This window comes from Lichenostomus cassidix, chromosome 4 (genome assembly GCF_008360975.1).
Source record: "Lichenostomus cassidix isolate B80296 chromosome 4, HeHo_3.0, whole genome shotgun sequence".
Lineage (NCBI taxonomy): Eukaryota > Metazoa > Chordata > Aves > Passeriformes > Meliphagidae > Lichenostomus > Lichenostomus cassidix.
The window spans coordinates 53,992,409-54,012,815 of record NC_139484.1 but is presented as its reverse complement, the minus strand read 5'-3'; the positions used below and the strand labels follow the sequence as shown (position 1 = coordinate 54,012,815).

The window sequence follows — 20,407 nt, the reverse complement described above, 5'->3', positions numbered from 1 at the left end:
TTCTTATTAAAGAGTTCACATCATGTTGCTTGTCCCTGTAAATTGAAAACATTCAGGTTCAAAAGAACTACGTTTCCTCATGGGCAAATTTCAGTGCAAAACCACAGATGATCTTTGGCATGAATGCATTTGTGGACATTCCCGTGGGTTTGCAATATGTTTGCAGCAGTAACCCTAAAGGAAAATAACATTAGACTTATCCTTTGTGAGTTTTCCCTAACTTTGAAAGAAAATATCAGACTATGATTGTGGCTTTTAAACAGAAGAAACCAATTTTCTTGTACTTTTGATTAAATGTATGAACCAATGACTACAGGTCTGCAAATATCAGTTAAATTTGCAAGGTTGATTCTGCATGAATTGACTGTCCAAGCTGAAAGCATTATATTCTTGTATTTGTATTATATGCAAATCCATTGATATTGAAGTTATATATTGGTGTATGAGGCAAATTTGCTGAAAAAACAACATTTCAGAAGCACGCAAATAAAAATGCGGGAATTAAAGAAGAGAGCAATTTCTCTCTGCTTGCACATTCACCTGCAAGACCACTAAAACCACAGTCATCTCTTAAGCACTGGTAAGTTTGCTGTATGTCCCTTTGGACTTTCATAACCTCTCCTCCGTCCTGTTTTCACAACCCAGTGTGCCCTGACTCTTTGAACTGAATCTACACAATTGCCCAGCCGGGGAAAAAAAGCAGCTCTGATCTGAATAGAAAGATTTTATAATCTGTACGTATGTTTGTGTGCACATACACCCATGTATGTGTACAACATTCATGTGCATGTAGCACGCTATACATGACATACCTTATCATTACCACCTTAACATCCAACAGTGTTAATAAAGCCCCCTGTAACCTCTGGCAGTTCTGATTTTCAGAATCGTTGCAGTAACAGACTCAGGTTTCACATGTAGAGTTCAGCCTGGATTCTGCTGTGAGGCAGACTGCTGAAGCCATCCAGAAGGAGTGGCAGTTGGCATAAGGAAGCTTTAGGGGCAGTTGAATTTCCTTCTCACAAGAAATACTGTTCAGATAATTTGAGACCATAATGGAGAAAACCCATACTTAGGATGTCAGAATGTATGCTACGAGAATGATATCAAGTGACAGGAAGGGAAAATTATTTTTGTTAAGTTTGCTTATACTTCCTAGTGCAAAATGAGAAAACAGATTTGATGGAGGCTGAAATGCAAGGAGGGAGGGGAAAAGAAGAAAGAACATAGTTTACAACTGTTGCTTTAAAAATACCAAACAACACATTTAGGGTCACATCCTGATCTCTTGCAGCCAGAAACTTCCGCTGACTTTAGTGGAGTCATCCAGGATTTGCACTGATATGTCTGAGGCACCTGGCCTTCCAGATGCCAGACCAACATAAATACATAGATGTATTTTAAAGTAACAATAACTTTAAAATGCTCCCTTTGGGTTTGTAAGCTTTTACAGCTTTCCTTTATCTTGGGAAAACAGACAGGGGAAGAGAGGGCGACAGAGAGAGGAGGCTGTAAGTTCTTGCATCTCTGTCACAGAAGCTGCTTGTAATATAGACCAGTTCTTTACACACCAGGGAATACTAAAAGTCAACAAAAGTGTTTAGTTTTGACCATAAAGAATCCAAAAATGAGAGAGAAAGATCACAATGGTATCTAAACTTTCAACTATTTACAAATAAAATTACAAACCAGCATTCCAGCTTTAACAGGAATGACACATTTATTGCTTTCTCTGTAGCAGTGAGAGCACTATTTATTGTCTCTTAAGGGCTATGTGGCAGGTTAACAATGCCTTCAGTTTTACTCTAGCAAAGGAGAAAGAAGCTCACTAATGAACTGGCCTGCCCAGTTTGTTTAGGGGTATAATGATTTCTTAGTGGTACAGTTCTCTGTGAATAAGTATGTCCAGCTAGCTTAGTATATTATCATGTGGTATTTGTTAAACTTTTCCTGAGATCCTTCTCTGAGGCTGGGGGCAATAAATAAAAGGTTTAAATATGTCTAAAAGCTAAACCTAGCTAACTAATTTTAATTTCATTATATTGTTTTAAAATTCTCTTTACACAGAAGTGATGCTGGATTTACAATATTAATCCAAAGAACAGAAGAGGTATCAAGGGTATTCCCTATCATGGTACTTCAGCTTCCCTGCATGGCTTCTGGTACCAAAGCTGTATTCTGCAGTCCCACACCTACCTTGCAGATGATTTGTCTGAGACTGCAGATGAGGCTTCCTTTTGGAGGTGCATTTCTCTTTGCTGCTGTTCCTGCTCTCTGCTGGTTTGGTCTGAGGAGGGTCATCATTCGTAGTCAGATATTTGAGAAGTTCAGAGCATGGACGTCTTTGAGGCTTTTGCTGTTGACAAATGCTCTTTGCTTTATTGCTCCATGAATTCTCAGTCTTAAAAACAGAGTAAAATAAAATAAAATAAAATAAAATAATAAAATAAAATAGAATAAAATAAAATAAAGCTAAAATTAGTGAGCTGAACCTTATCAGAATGGATATAGGTTTTCTGAAGAGATGAGATTTTCAATGAAGTGTTCAGTCTAAGTGTACTAGATCTATGAGCTGTGAATAACTGTTTGCAGAACAAGGAAAGAAAATTACATTTAAAATTCCTAAATGACATTTATGCAGCTTTTTATTTCATTTCTCCTACATTGCAATGTTCCTACTCAGCAACATGTAACTAACAAGACCCTACAGCGCCTTTACTGTGAACAAAAAAATAAGCTGGTTTAAACCTTAATTTGCTGCTGATTGCTTGAGCCCAGTATTCACAACTCTCTTAAGTACCCCTAAATGGTCCGTTTTCAGTTACACTGAATGGCAAGACAAACATTGTTTAATACTGCCTTCTAACAGAATTATGTCTGAGCCCCCCGTTCTATCCAATCAATGTCTAATATACATTTTTTGCCAAGAATCCAGTGTCATTTGTCTTAGCTCAGACAGCTGGGAAAATGGCAGTCCCACATCCTGTTGTCACTCATAAACAACACCAGACTATCAGCAAATTTTATTGCACCCCATCCTACTCTGTGTATCAATAAAGTAGGTAAGAGTAACAGACGGTGTGACTACGACTGAACTCTGCCAAGAGAAAAGGCATAAATGAAATATTCAGAGCATAAAGGAGCTCAGATGATTTTCTGGAACCCAGTATAAAACTCACTTTTTAAAAAAAATTAGTTACAAGATAGTACGCATATTAATAAAATACATTCAGATCTACTGCTTGCTTGGTTGCTCAAAGCATAAAAAACCTTGTTACACTTTTCCCCCCTTATTATAAAGATTAAGTTTGTACCTTAACAACCACAGGGCTTGTTCTGATCCTGTGATTAGTGTTTGCATGGTTTTGTGTGCTGAGACCACTGCATTCATTGTAATTTAGCTGAGTGTTGGCTGGAGCCAGCAAGAGCTTCTTAAGCTACAAACACATTGGGGAAAGGGAAGTGGAAGGAAAAAAGAGTAAAGTTATACATCTTTATGGATTAAAATGACTTATCTACATTTTTGCATAGCTACTTAGAGTTAGTTATATCAATTTCAGCAAGCAAAGTACAATAAAACAAAAAGCAGGACTTGGTATTCCTTAGAGTAAACAGATTTCATTTTCTTCTGGCTTGGCAGCGCATTTCTGCTCCCTTTACTGCAGTATACTGCGGGGCAAGCAGAAATGACAGGGATCTTGGATTTCTGAATCCATGGCAAAATGAAATTCCCAGTGATCCGTTTGACAGAAGAGGCTCTGATCTAGCCAGAGACATTAACTTTAACAGACTAATGGATACAGTGTCAAGATTCAGGTATCTGGCTTTGTTCCCATTGAAGCCAGTGATAAGAGGCTTTCAGCAGAAACAGGATCACATCACAAACTAGATTTACTGAGCAAAATGTATATAATGTTTCACCCACATCCTCATGCAAGGCTCAGTTTTGGCCTGGTTAGCACGAAGCTGGTGCTTACTGGCCAAATCAATGTTACAGGCACAAAATCAGCCCTGCATCCCAACAGACTCATTGAGCCTTTCTTCACAGATGACCAAAAACAATGTCTAAACATACACAACAAAAAGAGCCCCGAGAAATGAAATATGAATTAAGAACCATTACCCTGACCTATTTGAACAAAATCATAAGCAAAAATGTCAGCCCCATTAGCGTAAGAGTTTAAAAAACAACCTTTTCAACAACTTTTTAATAGATTGTCATATTAATCATCCTATGGCTATTTGGTGGGGGGTTTCCCCCCGCTTAATTTTCAGTTCTTTACTTGATTTTCCTCTCCAGTCTAAATGAAAAGTCCAGACCTTACTGTGACTACATCATACCCATGCAGCGGGTAGCCAGAGGCACATCCAATTCCTGTTAAACAGTAGGAAGGGTTCTTACTAGAGACGGCTCTTCTGCCTCCTGAGTTGGAGGGGTGCCGTCGGGCATTGGGGAGGGGCTAGCGGCATTTTCGTTGGTCACATCTCCATCTGTCAGTGCATCAAATGAAGGCAATCCATCCTCATCCACAGGGATGCTGTCCAGTGTTTCAGTGAGAACAGCTAGCAAGTTTGCCTCGCTCTCTTCATCTATCTTCTGCAGGAGAGGACAAAACAAGAAGAGGAGCCAGGTGAGAAAAGGAAGAAACCGATGCCTCTGTATGTGAACAAGCAGGCAACACATAGTTAAACCAGCCCTTGAAACAGTAGCCTGCAACAGAATCTCAGAAGATGTAATTAGGTACAACAAAATGATCCATCTCTGTTCAAGAGAAATCTCTTTGCACTCGTGGTGTATTGCTAGTTTACTTTTCTTCCACAATTCTTTTTTTCATCAGGTGTTAACAACGATAAGTAATCACCCAGGGATTGTATTACAGGATGAGCCTAAGCTGCTGACACCTAATGATGGTGTCAGCCCAGGCTGTCTCTTTCTTTCTCTCTTCAACGCTGAACACCAGCTAATTGACCTGACAAAATTACAAGATTCAGACAGCTAATCAGGACACCAAAATGAATCACCAGTAAAATAAAGAAAACCTCATTCACATACACAGCCTGGTGTAAGTGAGAAAGGGCTTCCTTTCCACACTTCTGCAAATCCCTGCTCCAAACCCAAATGAGCAGCTTCTCATTCCTGAGTATTCTGGCATAAGAATAGCCAGCAGCACTCATATGGTAAATGACAGGTTGTTTGGGTTTCTCTTAAAAAAATTTATTAGGCAGGTTGCCTTTGAAGTTGTCCTTTCGAGTTATGTCATTTGAGTGCTCAACGCACTATTGTATGCATTTATCTAATTCAGACTGCAATTATAAAAAGTAGATTAATTTCTAATCAGATGTGGCTGTAATGTTAATTTATATCATATTTCAGCAACAAGAGTTCTTTTTGTCAAATTGAATAAATTTAAGTGCCTCCTGATTTTTTAATGAAACACAGTCCCTACTGTATATTAAGGTACAGATTTTTTTTGAGTGCTGAGAGTACTGAGAAACAGAACTGTGTAAAAATCATTATATTTATTTTTCAGAAAGATTGGAAATTGATCTTGACAGATCAATTATCTAGGACTCCTAGGCTGATCCTAGTGCTATTAAAGTAAATGAAAAGCCTTTCACTGATTCAAGTGATATCAAATTGGGAGTTTTTCCACCAGCTTCAGGGTAGTTCATTTTGTTCCAGGTTCACAGTGTGAAAAAATTTCAGCTAAGTTCAAATTGCAGAATTTAAAAGTGAACTAGCAAGACAAATAACACCAACAAGACAAACAAACAAGAAAAAAAATTTTAAAAAGGCAACAGCAAAACACTGCCAAGTTACACTTTGGAAAAAAAAAATAATCAAGTGAATCTGGGTATCCCCTTAGCATGACTTTTTTCAGTAATACTTTTATCTAGCAGACTCTGAACAGAGATGATCATAAACCACACAGATAATTGCTCCTGCTAGGCTTCTCTGCCAAATCACACCTCATGGCTTCTAACATAAAAGCTGTCTTTGAGCTAGAAAGCTAAGGCAGAGCACAAACTGTGCTTGCAGCATCATCTCCAAGAAGCAAATAAATACTCAGGCAAGCTAATGCTAAGGAAAAGCATTTACTTAAAAGGCCAAAAGGCATTTGGCCACTGAGAAAAAGCATCCAAGTTTTCGTATCAGGTATTTCCACCATACTAAGCAGATATATGCACACAGCTGTGATAATTCAGTGTGCAGAGAATGGAAATGACAGAGGGGAGCCACCTTGCGAGTAAAACCATGCTCCTAATCCAGCTTTTCACAGCCACTTTCTGAGAGAAAAAGAGGAAAATTATGGTGTCACTTCTAGACTAATAAGAAAAGGCACTATTGGGCAAAAAAGTGTGTACCAGTGTTTTTTCCCAATGGCATTTCATGCCCCTTGCAGGTGGTGGGATGAATGGTGTGAGAGCCTAGGGTGCCCATGAGGTGGTTCAGCTGCCTGACTCCCGGCCCTACACCAGGAACTCTCTCAGCAAGTGCAGCTGGTAGGGCACACTGCTGAGCCTTGCAGCTTGTAAAGCTGACAATGAAGCTGGAAGTGTTGCTATTTCTAAGAGAGAATGCCTTCTTTAATAATAGCATGCCAGAAGAAAACCTGATATTTGCTGTTAGCTGCTCAACTCTCATGCTTTAAACAGACATTCAAGTGCCCTGACATTCAAGAACAGAAAGTTGAGTGGACACCAGTCCTCATCACAGCAATTTCAATTAGTTTTGTACAAGTTTCAACATTCAAACACCCCAGAGAAAGCAGAGGATGTGACAAAGAGGACTCTGTTAAACAATTAATGTCACTTTCCATTATTGCTTCAGTCCCAATTTACAGAGCAAATAAATCAAAGTCACCACAGATGAAGCACACTAGCTGGCTAACACATGTCTATTCACAAACGACATGGCAGCAGGAACACATTAGTCAAGAAAATGACATTGCTAGATAACCTTTTAAAGGTTTAACTATGCTATTGCTCCTAATTGTCCTAAATTACTGTTTATAAAGAAACACAATTATTAGATACAGCAGAAATGGTGCTGAGGAGAGATGCAGAGGGAGAGATGGCTGGGTACATCAATGTCTGAGCAATAATCACTGAAGCAGCAGCTTTCTCCTTTGCTACAGCAGCTTGAGTCTTGGTGTTGACAGCACTGGGGAGAAGCAATGCCATGGCCAAATGCAGGCTCTCTCACGGTTTCAGCACTGTCACCACAGAAGTTCACATTTCAGACTGGCATCCAACCTGCTCATCACACAGGCTCGGTGGAATACGAGAAGCTGAGCAGCTTTCATCTCTGCTGAGGCCAGAGGATGCACCATGTGCTCTCTGGAACTGACTTCACCATGTCCCTAACTTCAAGCAGATCTTACAGGAAGGATTTGCTTCTGTCTAAAGGAGCAGATCTGAGGTATTTAGACTACCTGAATGAACTACAGTGTGTAAGGAAAAGGACCAGAGGATAATCTCAGATGTAAAGCTGCATGGCAAATATATGCAATTATGAAACTTCTATGAAAACAATTCATAATAACTGCATGTTGCTAACTTGCCTTTTTAATGCAGAAGGAGTTATGCATCACTTCCCAATCACACTATTATGTTAACTTAACATAAAGACACCAGGGCCAGAGATGTAATTTTCACCCAGGTGAAGGAGGCAAGAAACACAAGTATGCCACTGAATGCATGTGCTGCTTTCTGACAACAGAAAGTTCCAGCATATCCAGAATGCCACTAGCTCTGAGAGGAAACAAAATTTGGCATTGGTGTCACTCTATGTGGGCAAATGCAACAGATGTAAACTGCCAGAACAACAATCAATCCTCAAATATGAGTGATCTAGGAGTCCAAAAACCATAGAAAGTTTCTAACTATGCTCTCCTCTGCTTTGACATGTTTCGCTCTATTACTTTAATATTTCTACAGCACTAAAAATAATTCTCTGTCTGAAAACATTCTAATAGTTGTGTAACAATCTAATTGCATTTCTGCCTTCAGTAAAATGTCTCCAGAGATATTCTCTCTTTGGCCAGTAACCTGAGTTGGTAATTTACCCATGCAAAGGTATTTAAATGCTCTACCCCTCATGATTCCTTCCCTTTTGCTTATTCTCAGTATTGATGCAGCTGGGTCCACCTTGTGGTTAGCATTTTATGTCTTTAATACCTGTTACTTGGCAACCCGTAGAGGCCACAGAGGCCAAAGACTGAGCTGTAACAGAGGCTTGTCCACCTTGTCATTCACATGCATCCCTGGAGGGTGCATATAGTGAGCAATGCTGTCATTTATCCTTAAATTTTCTTCCTTTAAAAAAACCATGCAACATTTTAATATCACTGTCATTACCATCAGATTGGGTTAGAGAGCACCTAGGAGAATTTGACATGCACAAGTCCATGGGTCCTGACAGGATGCATCCATGAATGCTGAGAGAGCTGGCAGACAACATAGTGAGGCTGCTTCATGGTCATCTTTGAAAGGTTGTGGAGATCAAGAGAGGTGTCTGAGGACTGCCAGAAAGCAAGTGTCACCCCAGACTTCAGCAATTGCAAGGAACTACTGTCCAGCCAGTCTCACCTCAATCCCTGGAGAAGTGACAGAGCATCTCATTCTGGAGGCCATCTCTATCCACATGGATGACACAAAGGTGATCAGGGGTGGTCAAGAATTTCACTAAAGATAAGTAAGTCATGCTTGACCAACCTGATTGCCTCCTACGATGAAACAACTACCTGGATACACGAGGATCGGATAGCAGTGGATATTGTCTATCTTGACTTCAGCAAGGCTTTTGACACTGTCTCTCACATCTTCATAGCCAATCTCAGGAAGTGTGGGATGGATGAGTGGACTGTGAGGTGTATTGAGAACTGGCTGAACAGCAGATTCCAGAGAGTCATGATCAGTGGCACAGGGTCTAGCTGGAGATCTGTCATGAGTGGTGCCCCCCAAGGTTCAATACTGGGCCTAGTACTGTTTAACTTACTCATCAATGACTTGGATGAAAGGGCAGATCCTCCTCAGCAGGTTCATGGATGACACAAAGCTGGGAGGAGTGACAGATGGGCAGAAAGGAACCATCTGAAATTCAATAAAGGCAAATGCAGGGTCCTGCACCAGGGGAAGAATAACCCTGGGCACCAGCAAAGGCCAGGTGCTTTCGAAAAAGCTGAAAAGCAGCTCTGCAGAGCTGGGGGTGCTGGGGGACAAGCTATCCATGAGCTAGCAGAGCCCTTGTGACCAAGAGGGCCAATGGAGTCCTGGGGTGCACTGGGAGCACTGCCAGCAGGCTGAGGGAGGTCACCCCGCTCCACTACTCAGCCCTGGTGAGGTGTATCTGGAGTGTCCACTCCTGGGCTCCTCAGTACCAGAGAGCCATGGAGCTCCTGGAGCAGGTCCAGAGGAGGGTGACAAAGATGATGGAGGGACAGGAGCATCTCTGTTACAAGGACAGGCTGAGGGAGCTGGGCCTGTTCAGCCTTGAGAAGAGACAACTGAGAGGGAACCTCATAAATGTCTATCAGTGTCTGAAGGGAGGGTGTCAGGAGGATGGAGTCAGGCTCTGCTCAGGGGTGCCAAGCAGAAAGTTCCACCTGAACGTGAGGAAGAAAGTCTTTACTGTGTGAATGACAGAGTGCTGGTACAGGTTGCCCAGAGAGGCTGTAGAGTTGCTGTCACTGGAGATATTAATGAACTGTCTGGCTGCAATCCTGTGCCATGTGCTCTAGGATGACCCTGCTTTGAGCAGGGAGGTTGGACCAGCTGACCCATTGTGGTCCTTTCCAACCTTACCCATCTGTATTTCTGTGATCCCTTCTTAAAAACCTTGAAGCCACTGTGCAGATGTCCTGACTCAGGATCATTCTGTTGCTCCTGTCATCAGCACAGGTATGCTGATCCATTCCAGAAAAGGGTCAAGCCCATCTTTTAGAAAATCTTTTCAAAATAATAATAGTATCTCCAGCATCTTCCCTCTGGTTGACTTCTCCTCTGCCTTTCAGTTGTGATTAGCACACGCACAACTTTTGCTAACTGTATCTCAAGGAGTGAAATCAGGTAATGAATGATGATGTTCTGAAGTTTCTTTACTGACAATTTGAATAGTGCATGGGCCCATTATGATTCATACTGAAAGATCAGGTTCTAAACTGCATTATTAATCCACAGCCCCAAGGAGCTGGGAGCAATGGCAACTCGCCACATCTTCGTAAAAAGCTCAGAAAACTTTGGGACAGATCCACAGCTGGTAGAAGCTGTCACCACTCCAGCAGCCCAGCTTGGTAAGCAATTCAGAGCAGCCAGGTGTACACCAGAACTCACAAGGGACCACCATTTCAACATATCGACTCATTTCTCCTCAGCAGCCTAAGATCTATTCATAGCACAATTAACAAAGAAAATAAAAGATTTTCCTCCAGCTGAAAATATCTGAGTGATCTAAAAATACTAATACATTATGGCACTATTTTCAAACAAACAAAATTGACTTGTGAGCACATCAGGGACTTTCAGTAGGATTTAATTCCTTAATGACAAATTTTGGAATAAGAATGTCCTCAAGACTGCCTTTCCCTTAAGAAATGAGGGGTACAGATTCACCCCTTTTTGCACATAAGGATGCAGAGGCACTGAAAAGCTCATTAACACTACTCAGGCCCTAAGCACCTCCTGTCAACAAACATGCAGGAGTAGGGGCAGATGGTATCCCAGCTCCAGCCCCACAAACCAGGCTTTGCCAATAGAGGATAAGGAGCCACAGGCAGGACAGAAGCACAGGGAGGGTAGTAGGAGATGTACAGGGATTAGGATGCAGTCTGGTATTCCTACTCCTGATGGAGAAAAATGAGAACTGAAGTCAAGGACAATGAAAGCAAACAATTACTGCCCAAGTTTTCCCTCTTCTGGAGCAGAAGGAGCCAACCTGCCATGGCAGTGGCACAGACAGCACTGTCGTGTATTTTCTACCTTTTTTCAGGCTCTGTCCTCCTCAACTTAGAGCTGGCTGTACCCAGGGCCAAAGATGAAATAGTGGTGCAAGTGGAGAACCTCTTGTTCCACCTTACCTACTCACAACCAGTTCCATGTCCTTATATATTTTGAGAAGTTTCTCAGCTTTTATTTTACTGTTCAACTGCTTTACAAATCCTTAGGCATCCTGCATTGTCTTACAGTAAAAATTCACGTGATGCATTTGCATTAGAACATTTTTCCAAGGTCTGTTAGTCTGGTCCCCAAGAGACACTCCCATAATTGAAATGCTTAAGTCCAGAGCTATCAATTATCTTTAAAAACAAAATGGAGTCCCAATAGGAGAAAATTACAGCCAGGTTTCTTTATATGAAGTAGAAATATGGGGATTAATTATCACCACCCCTGTGCAAATGCCTTTAGGGTATGGAAAGAAAACAAGATATTTTCTTTTCTTGAAGGAGACAGCTACATTCATACTCCTCACATGCACCTGCAGGCAAAGACCACTTGAATCCAGAGCCTGCCTTCTGACTTCAGCAGCCCCACTGCCCTTCATACAGAATGTGGATATATCTCAATTGCAGGACCAACCATTTGCACATATTTATATAAAAACTTCACTCCAGCTGGATTTCTTAAGATACAGACTTGAAGAAATGTGCTCTACCATCCCAAAATGCTCTCCCCCAAAACAATGTTAAATAAATATTGTGATTCTACACAATGCAGGTACTGCATGCTTAATTTCCAGAGCTGGGTTCTGGAGGGGAACAACGTCCAGCATCACTCCCAGGGACATTATGGCACCATCAGAAGGACCTGCTAAATGTCCACAGGCTGAAGGAGTTGGGAACACCTGCAGCATCCATTTTCCCCCTCGTCTCTTCAGGGTATAACCAAATAAAAATAAAATAAAAAAATAAAATAAAATAAAATAATAAAGTGATTATTACCATCATCATCACCATGCTGCTTATTTCTCAGAAAGTTCTTATGTATAATCTTGGTAACTGAACTCCGGCTGCTTTCTCTCTGAGAGATGCTCACCTGACATTGTAAAACATCTGCCAATTACCTGGTATTAAAACATCACAACACAAACCCACAACACAGACCATTTGCAAATAGGCTTTTCTTAAAGATCATGCCCTTGATCACTGGAAGTAATGCTGCCAGAGCTCCTGTGAGATGGACTACCTTTTCAAGTGAAAAATCTAACCTTTCTGCTCTAAACTAAACAGTTTTAAAAAGCCTACTGAATATTCTACCACAAAGCCACTTTTTTTATTACTATAAACAAGTTGTTGCAGTTCAGAAGTTTCCATTGCAGCCTGGCAATTAAGTTTCTAGTAAACTGAAGAGTTCCTAATTGACCTACTCATCTCACAAACTTGAGGATCCACCTAGCAACCCATGCTTTACATCTTTTAACCAAAATTCATCCACATTTCTCAAGCCATTGCAATTTGATCTGAGTAAACTGCATCCTTTCCCTCTATCATAGTAATCTTTGATTCTGGGGAAAAGATAAAACAAAAAGCAACCTGAAAGCAAGCTATTTTGCCATTGACTGTGTTAAGGGGACCCATGATAAGATATTGTTTTGCTGGATTCATTTCACCAGTGGTAGACCAAATATCAAAAATTTATGGTAAGTGAAACCACAGAATCTTTGCAAATGCAGTCAGTTTGACTCAGTATCAAAAGGTCACTCTATTCAATTTATACTTGATCCTGAGCACAACACTGAGAAAACACTTGAAGGCAAATCACCATCAGTTTGGGCCTCAACATTTGCTGACAAGATAGGCTAATTTGCTGATTACTAAATAAATGCTCTACCCATGTTTTTTACTGGGTTGGCTCACCAGGAAGTCTTTCTTGACACTGGACTAACAGAACTTCACACTGTAAAAGCAGCACCAAACTTCTCAACAGGAACCACATGTCTGTAACACTGAGGCACACCATGGACTTACAACCATGCTGCCTTGTCCAGTGCTAGCAAAGGCCACCTGGTCTTCATGGGTAGGAAACTGCAGCAGGAGAAAATCTGGCATGTCTTGTCCAGACCACAACGGGCTAGGTTTGGGCTGAGCTCCATAACAAAGCACAAAACTCTGTGTTTCTGGTGGGTTAAAATAAGAGCAGGGAAAGTGCAGAAGTGCAAAGGGAAGAAAGCACTTGACAAAGAGCCACAATAAAAAGAAAGGCTGGGAGTTCTGCTTCACTGTGCAAGACAGCCAGAGAAGCTAGGGTGGAGGTGAAGTTTCCTGTCTGCCAGCACTGGTGGGGAAGCACAGGTGAGCAGAGGAGGAGGTGAGCTGCTGCTGGGGAAGGGGATGCAGGACAGGTAGCCCAACCTGAGTGAGCAGCTCACTGCCCAGATGGGAGAGGTTTGGGGCAGTCTGCCTCTGAGCTCACCTCCCAGAAGCTTCCCCTGCTTGGAGCAGCAAATGGCCCTTCTTACCCATCCTCCCTTCCCCACACACAGACAGTCACTCATGCATGTAATAAGGTCCTGAACAACAACTGAGACAGAGATTTTTAATTATTATTATGCACCTAAATAATATACAGGAGGGTAGAGAGTTAAAGTTCACAGGGTCCCAGTCTGGACAAGCTCTAAAATGGAGTGGGTATTGTAGGAAGAAGGAAGAAAGGGAAAGAAGGACACAGCGTAAGGCAGGGAAGACATTTGGGACTCTCCCCACTGCAGAGCTTTCAGTGACAGTGTCAGCAGTATTTCAGTCCAAATAGTCAAGCACTGCTTGCTCAGATTTATTTATTTACTTGATTTATGGTCCATACCCACACTAATCTCTCTATGCACTGACATAAGATTTTTCAACATTCATATACCTTTGTAAGGCAGCATAGCATATCCTGGGGGGGAAAAAAAGCCACATATATTTTGCAGTGATGATTTCACACATGTAATTGATGTAAAAAACTTGTTTGTCCTCTTTATCATGACAAATATCTCTAAAAACTGCACTTGAGTGGTAGTATGGACTCTTCCTTTGCAAACAAGAAGCATTATCTTGTTGCTTTTATTCATTCTCTATTTCAGTGCTGCATTTGCTTTAGTTTTAATTATATTGGATGTGTCAGGATGTCTATAATCATCCCTACTTCTATCTTGAGATTTATGACTATAAAGAAATAAAATGTAAGGGTAAAATTATATACAATATAGCAGAGAAGAGCTACAAAGATTTTTTAATTTTGTTCATTTACGTGGAGACTGTTTTTTGTGCAAATGAAACATGCACTCAAAAAATCCTTTTTAAAACACAAAATAAGACACTTCTATCTGGTGCTTTTACTGTTAGAAAATTGGAATTTAATTTGACCAGGAAATCAGCATTTGTAAAGTATCAACTTCATTAAATGCTGTTTTATGATATTTTAATTTCTCAGCATGTTCAGCTTTGTCAAACCTAACACATGCCCATTGAACAGGTATGACAAACACAAGTCATGTCTCACAGGAAGAAAAACACTGGTTTTCCTTACAGCTGAAGCATGAATGGATCAGTACATCATTACTACATCTGGGCTTCCATAAATTTTTATTGTAATTTAACTGGATGGCAGCTATCTGGTTTGAGTTGGTTAAGAATTTACTCAGATACCATACAAAAACTTGTTTACAAGCCCAAAGATCCATTTACTCTGTATATTTTACCTATGTAGCTATGGGTTATTTTTAGGTGGCACAGCAATGGCTTCAATGTCCTCCATGTTTGTTTGTACTAGCAGATGTGTTGAGTGACACACATACCATTTAGAGAGGTAGTTTAGACAGACAAAATAAACCTCAGCTACCTCTACTCAGAGTGTCCTAGGCTGAAAGCAATAAAGGCTCCTTTATAATGAAGCAACAAATGGGAATGTGGAAATGCCACAGTACAGAAGGTCCTAGCAAGTAGAGGGTTTAACAGCACAGATCACAGGTGCATTTTGCCAGGCTTTTCAGAGTGCCTTTACAGTCCCATGAAAATAAAACAGAAGCCTCTCCCAGCAAGCAAATAAGTTCTCACCTCAAAAAGCAGCGACTGAACAATGCAACCTGGTAAACCCCTACAACCACCAAGAATACTCATCAGGATGAGGAGATGCACCTGAATTTTCCACCAGTTAAACATTTGGATATGTACTTGTCTGGTAATATCCACAGTTACATATCTCCTTGATTGTCATTAAGTGCTAAAACTTAAATGTACTTTTAATCCAATTTTGTGTATGCAAATAGAATTTTAAAGTAGAGATGGTGGTTTTGAAACAGAAAACATTTTAAAAAGTAAACATCACAGAAGAACTATTTGTTGCAGTCTCCTCTACAGCACCCCTGCTGCTGGCTTGTTTATAAGTTTCCTGGAACTCACCAGTCTTCACAGATAATATTAATAAAATGGGGTTGACACTAAAATGTAAAACTAATTTGCTAGTTTACATTAAGGCTAGCATGTGCATTTAGTCCCAACCAGTCTGGCAGAGTTATGTAGTTTATGCATACTGTGGTGCACACTGCAGGTCCCACTGCAGTTGCCTCTCCTCTATTTGCTCCTCAGTCAAGACAGAATTTATTGCTCATTCTCTGCTACTCTTTTAAAAAAGTCTGCATGTTCCTGATCATGAGCCCTCCATCTGTATGATGTAAAAGACTGCAATTTTTTTTTAGTGAGGCACTCATGTTAACCAGCCCCTTTTCCATCAGAAATAGTGAAAATCAACCTGGGCATATTTTTTTTTTTATCCTCTTAAAAATGACACAGAACAGGCAGTCAAGTCCAGATGTACTTTCCGATGCACTAAATAACATTATTAATTAGGCCATAAGTTCCTTTAGACAGGGACTGTCTTTTTGTTATGTGTTCACACAACCCCTTTCACAACGGTGTCCTGCTTTACCATTGGGCTTTAAGATGCTGCCACAGCACCTACAATAAATAATTTGGGGTACCTCTATTTAATCCTGCTGGTAACCAAAAGAAAAAGAACTTAGACCCAGATGTTCAGCTGCTGTAAATTAAGGCCCCTCCACAGGTTTTAACAGAGCTATGCAGATTTACACTAGCTAGGGACCTGGTCTTCTGCTCTTTGCGTATGTTGATGCTTAAGCTGAGAACAGCAGCTCCTACACAGTGTGTCTGTACCACCCTGTCCCAGGACTAACAGCAGTCTAGCCACAGTCCAGCAAGGCCTAATTCTTCCTCCTTACCAAGTGATCTTTGCAGCTGAGCACCCCATTGCTATGACTAAGACACTGAGTTTAAAAGCGGCTTGGGCTGACCTTGCCTACAATGTGGTACACACTGTGCTTGCATTCCCTACTGGAAATACACTGATATTATTTGTTCATGTCAAGTGCATCGTGAAAAGTTATCCCCACTGAAGTTAATACAAGTTATAATCTGAGCCTGTGTAGCTGCTAGATGCACAGCCAAAACCCCATGGCATGTGCCTAACCCCAGGAATTATGAGTAAATTTAAATCATTTGAATACTAAACCAAAGATGGGACTCTGCAGATCACTGGGTTCAACACAGCCCATATTTTCCTGGCTAAGATGGCCACCCTTTGTATTAGGATATTTTTTCCCTGCTCTATCAGCATCCAAAATGAGGGGGAAGAAAGAGGGGAAGGGAGCTGGATTGGAAACAGCCCTAGATGAGAGTGTCCAAGGCTTGCTCGGCTGGCTGAGAGGAGCGAGTAGGACTACTCATGTTTAGGAAGCAACAAAATCCTGTTTTGTAAATGTACATAAGGATTACACACACCACCAGGGAGAAAGGAGGGGAAAGGAGAGAGGAAGAGAAAGCAGGGAGACAAGGAAGTAAACATGGTTACGCTTCATTCTGCACATGAGGGAGTAGGGGAAAGGACACCCCACCACAGAGTATTTTAAGTAAAAAAGAACTAGGTATCTGTGCGTACTATTGCAAAGTCTTATTCCACCTGAAGCACAAACCACCAGTGTGCAAAGAGCACCACAGTGTTTTGCAACTGCATCTGGCCTTGCCGCGTTTTGATGGCAAAGAGTGCCATCAGTAAATCTGAGTGCTGGTGGCACAGGGGGCACAATGCCAGCTCCAGCTTGGCTTCCCTCGGATTAGAGCAGCACAAACCAAGCATCACCTGGCAAAGCTGATGGAGTTAAACAAGGACAGATTAAGTGTAAGTGAGAAGGAAATCAGGCCCTTTATGTCTGCCCTTCCTTCCCTGAGAAAAACTAAATACATTCCTTTTTCCTCAGACACATCAATAGCAATAGCTTAAACTGCCCTGATCGGGTTTCACCATTGGCAATGCAGAAATGTTTATTTCCATTAGGCTGAGTCTATAAAATCTTCCTTTCATTCCTGTGCTTCTACTATTTCCAAACAGCAAAGCCCGACAATTTAGTCTCTGACAAGCAAGCTTAATACCAGGATGTTTGGAAAAAAAAATCCATACAAAGAAAGCTCTTAAGACAAGATAGGCTGAGTGTTTGCACCACAAATGGTTTGTTTCAGCTATCTCTTTGCCTCCTGTAAGACGGAAATCAGACAGCTTACTGGCTTAGCTTGTTAGGCCAGGTTAAAGGGATGCAACGCTGAAAGGCTCTTACAGAAGCTTACCCTTGGACTAAAAATAGCAGGCACTAGAGAATTATCTTAAATACTACCAAACTTGTTCTGCACTGTGAATGCAGATAACTGTAATATGTTTCCATTTTTGGTAGTTTTAGAGCTTTTTTAAGTTATGCTCGCTTTAGCTGACTATTTAATTAGTTTCTGATTCTATTTGCCACTTTTTCTCTCAGAGATATAGCCTGAGGGGTACTTTGCCTATGAATCCTTTGTATTTAGCAGTGTTGCTATTGTTAACATCTAATGAGCAGTTGGATTTGCCAAACACTCAGTATAGGTACAAACGCTTCTTTGAAATATAAATGTTTAACACACAGCAAATAGCAAATCAAAAGATACTCTAACGCAGCATCCTCACTCTCTCATTGCGTGTCTCATCAAAAGAGAGTAAAAATAAAAATCTCCTTTATTACATTTAATTCTGAAATTCAAAAATGCATATCTGAGTGAGACAATTTTAGCTCCCTGTCCGTGACTTTAGAAGAAAACTAAATGATTTTTGGTACCACAGAAGACTTGTGCATATAACTAAAGCTCCACAGTCTGACACAGGTCCCTGCCAGCTGAACTCTGCAGTTAGCAGTGTTTTCTTTGGTGTGAAACTGCAAGACCCTACAATCTTTAATGAAGCCACCTCATCTTTAAAACATATAAATTGAGATTTTGGTGGGCTCTTTAGGCTACAAGCAGTTTGTCTTTAGGATCTCTTAAGCAGGACACCTGTTCATCTGCTCCTCACTGAAAACCACGATAAGATATAAAAAAAAAAAAAAGAAATTCCAAAGCAAAGCACAAATGTTCTCTGTCCTTACATACATTTCACTTGTGCTACAGCCAGTCTGAAAGACATCACCACAGAAACCAGTCATGCGGTGTTAACACCCCTGCTGCTGTTGTTGCCTCAACTTTGCACTTCTGCAGATAACACCACTGTGGGTACTCGCTGTACGAGCTCAGATCAGGAACATCACAGGATTCAAGCAGCAAGGGCCTCCACACTGATTCCTGCCCACTGCCTTCCACATGATGTCCCCAGTACTGTGCCAGTCTTGGCCTCCAGATGACTGCCCTAAAGAGCACCAAATGGAAACTCATTCAGGCACACATTTTAGTATGTTTTCCAGTACTTTTTCCTTCCATGTTTTTACTGCAACTTTTTAGTATGAGTCACTTTTAACACAATTTTAAAATCTCACCTTGACACCACCTCAACTTCTAGCTAGAAACGCTGGGCAAGGTCAAGCTAAAAGCCATCCACACAGCTGAACAGAAGTATCTTCCTTTACTGGGTAGACATCACATGCGACTGCCTTGGAGCTGGCAGAGCCTGTCCTCTCAGATGCAATTTTTCTTTGACTTTCTTTTCAGGATGAGAAATGTTTTTACTCTTAAACAGTGGTGGAATTCACAGATTTCCTCACCAGATATACACCCTGTGTCTTCATAAACTCACACATAGTGCCATAATCCAGCCACATGTCTTGCAACTGCCATTAAAACCCTCCATATGTCTTCATTTGGGAAGCAAGTTTTCTTTTTGAGTCAGGAGTTAGGTTCACAGCCTCTCTGTCAAATAAACAACATGTCTGTTGTCACCTGGCTGCTGAGCAAGCCATGTCTTTGAAAGTATGCACTCAGTGATTTTAGACATCTATTTCTCAGCCTTTCCTTCTGCTGCCACACAGCAAAAATCATGCTTCATCTTCATTATGATGATTAACATTATAATCCGTCTCCTGCAATTTAAATTTGTCCTGGTTAAGTAGTATTCTAGCACTACCAAGAAACATCCCAATTGCACTGAATGACCTCCAGTCACATCTCAAGGGAAAGTATCTGCAGAAAGTACTCACAGTTCAAACAGACAAGATCAAGAAAGGAGGATTATAATCCTCGCTTTATAGAAGGGGATTTGATGCTCACAGATTAGTCAACTACTCCAGGCCAGAGAGTGCCTGGAGGCCATAGGCATGGTGGAGCTAGGGCTCCAACCAGCAACACCACCACCCCCTTCCAAGCAGGGGACACTTCACCAACACCATGTGGGCACACATACCCCATCCCAAAGTACTTTCAGCTGAAATTCTAGTTGTCAGAAGAGGACTGAAAAAATGGTTGTCAAGAGTGTTGGAGTCACATAGCTAAGAAGCTCATTTTGTGCATTCATGGAACTTTGTGATTATGCCGTTTTTTGTGCAGAAAATGTCACCACAATATTTGCTCACTTAAGAATGAAGTTTTCCAGAGAAAGTTAACACAGAGACAGTAGTTAATACAGACACAGAACAAGGCTGGCGTATAACACGTAACTCCACATCAGAAAAACAAAGGGTAGCTCTATGATGTAGTGGATGTTAGGGCTACAGCAAAAAAGGGATACAGCAAAAAAGACAAGGTTGGACTACTGGAAAGGAACCCAGTCATGACTGAGTTCAAAAGTAAGCATGGAAACCATCCATTTTAACATGAAAAGCTGGGCCAATCCCCCAAAAAGCAGGAGGAAGGGGCTATAATAGAACAGCAACTCAGTGTCTTGGAAAAACAAAAGGCCCACAAAACATATTGCTTGAGTGAGGCATTCTCTTTGTCTAACTTACTTTGGGAATGTAGAAGCCAGAAAACATCCAAAGCCTGTTAGGTAAGCCTTTACCTGTACAGATAATCACACAGACTTGTTCGTCCCAAGGAAAGATAAGGAGAAAGTGAACTGAGGATTCAGCAGAGCTTTCATCTTGAAAATTCCCAAATTACTATAAAGCAAAGTAGGAAAATACTTTACTTTA

General features: G+C 41.1%; 1 protein-coding gene across 3 annotated transcripts in view; it reads right to left on the bottom strand.

Moving 5' to 3' along the window:
* The window catches only part of PPARGC1A (PPARG coactivator 1 alpha), a 368,032-nt gene that overhangs the window by 28,327 nt on the left and 319,298 nt on the right, over positions 1-20,407 (bottom strand). For 2 of the 3 annotated variants that reach the window (XM_085059239.1, XM_085059240.1), the window contains exons 3-5: positions 4,403-4,597; positions 3,315-3,437; positions 2,197-2,401 (exon numbers count right to left, since the gene is read on the bottom strand). In XM_085059239.1, the coding sequence (XP_084915365.1) occupies positions 2,197-2,401; positions 3,315-3,437; positions 4,403-4,597 (523 nt within the window). Of the gene's footprint in view, positions 1-2,196; positions 2,402-3,314; positions 3,438-4,341; positions 4,598-20,407 lie in introns of those variants that run through there. The other variant, XM_085059241.1, reaches the window with a different exon arrangement.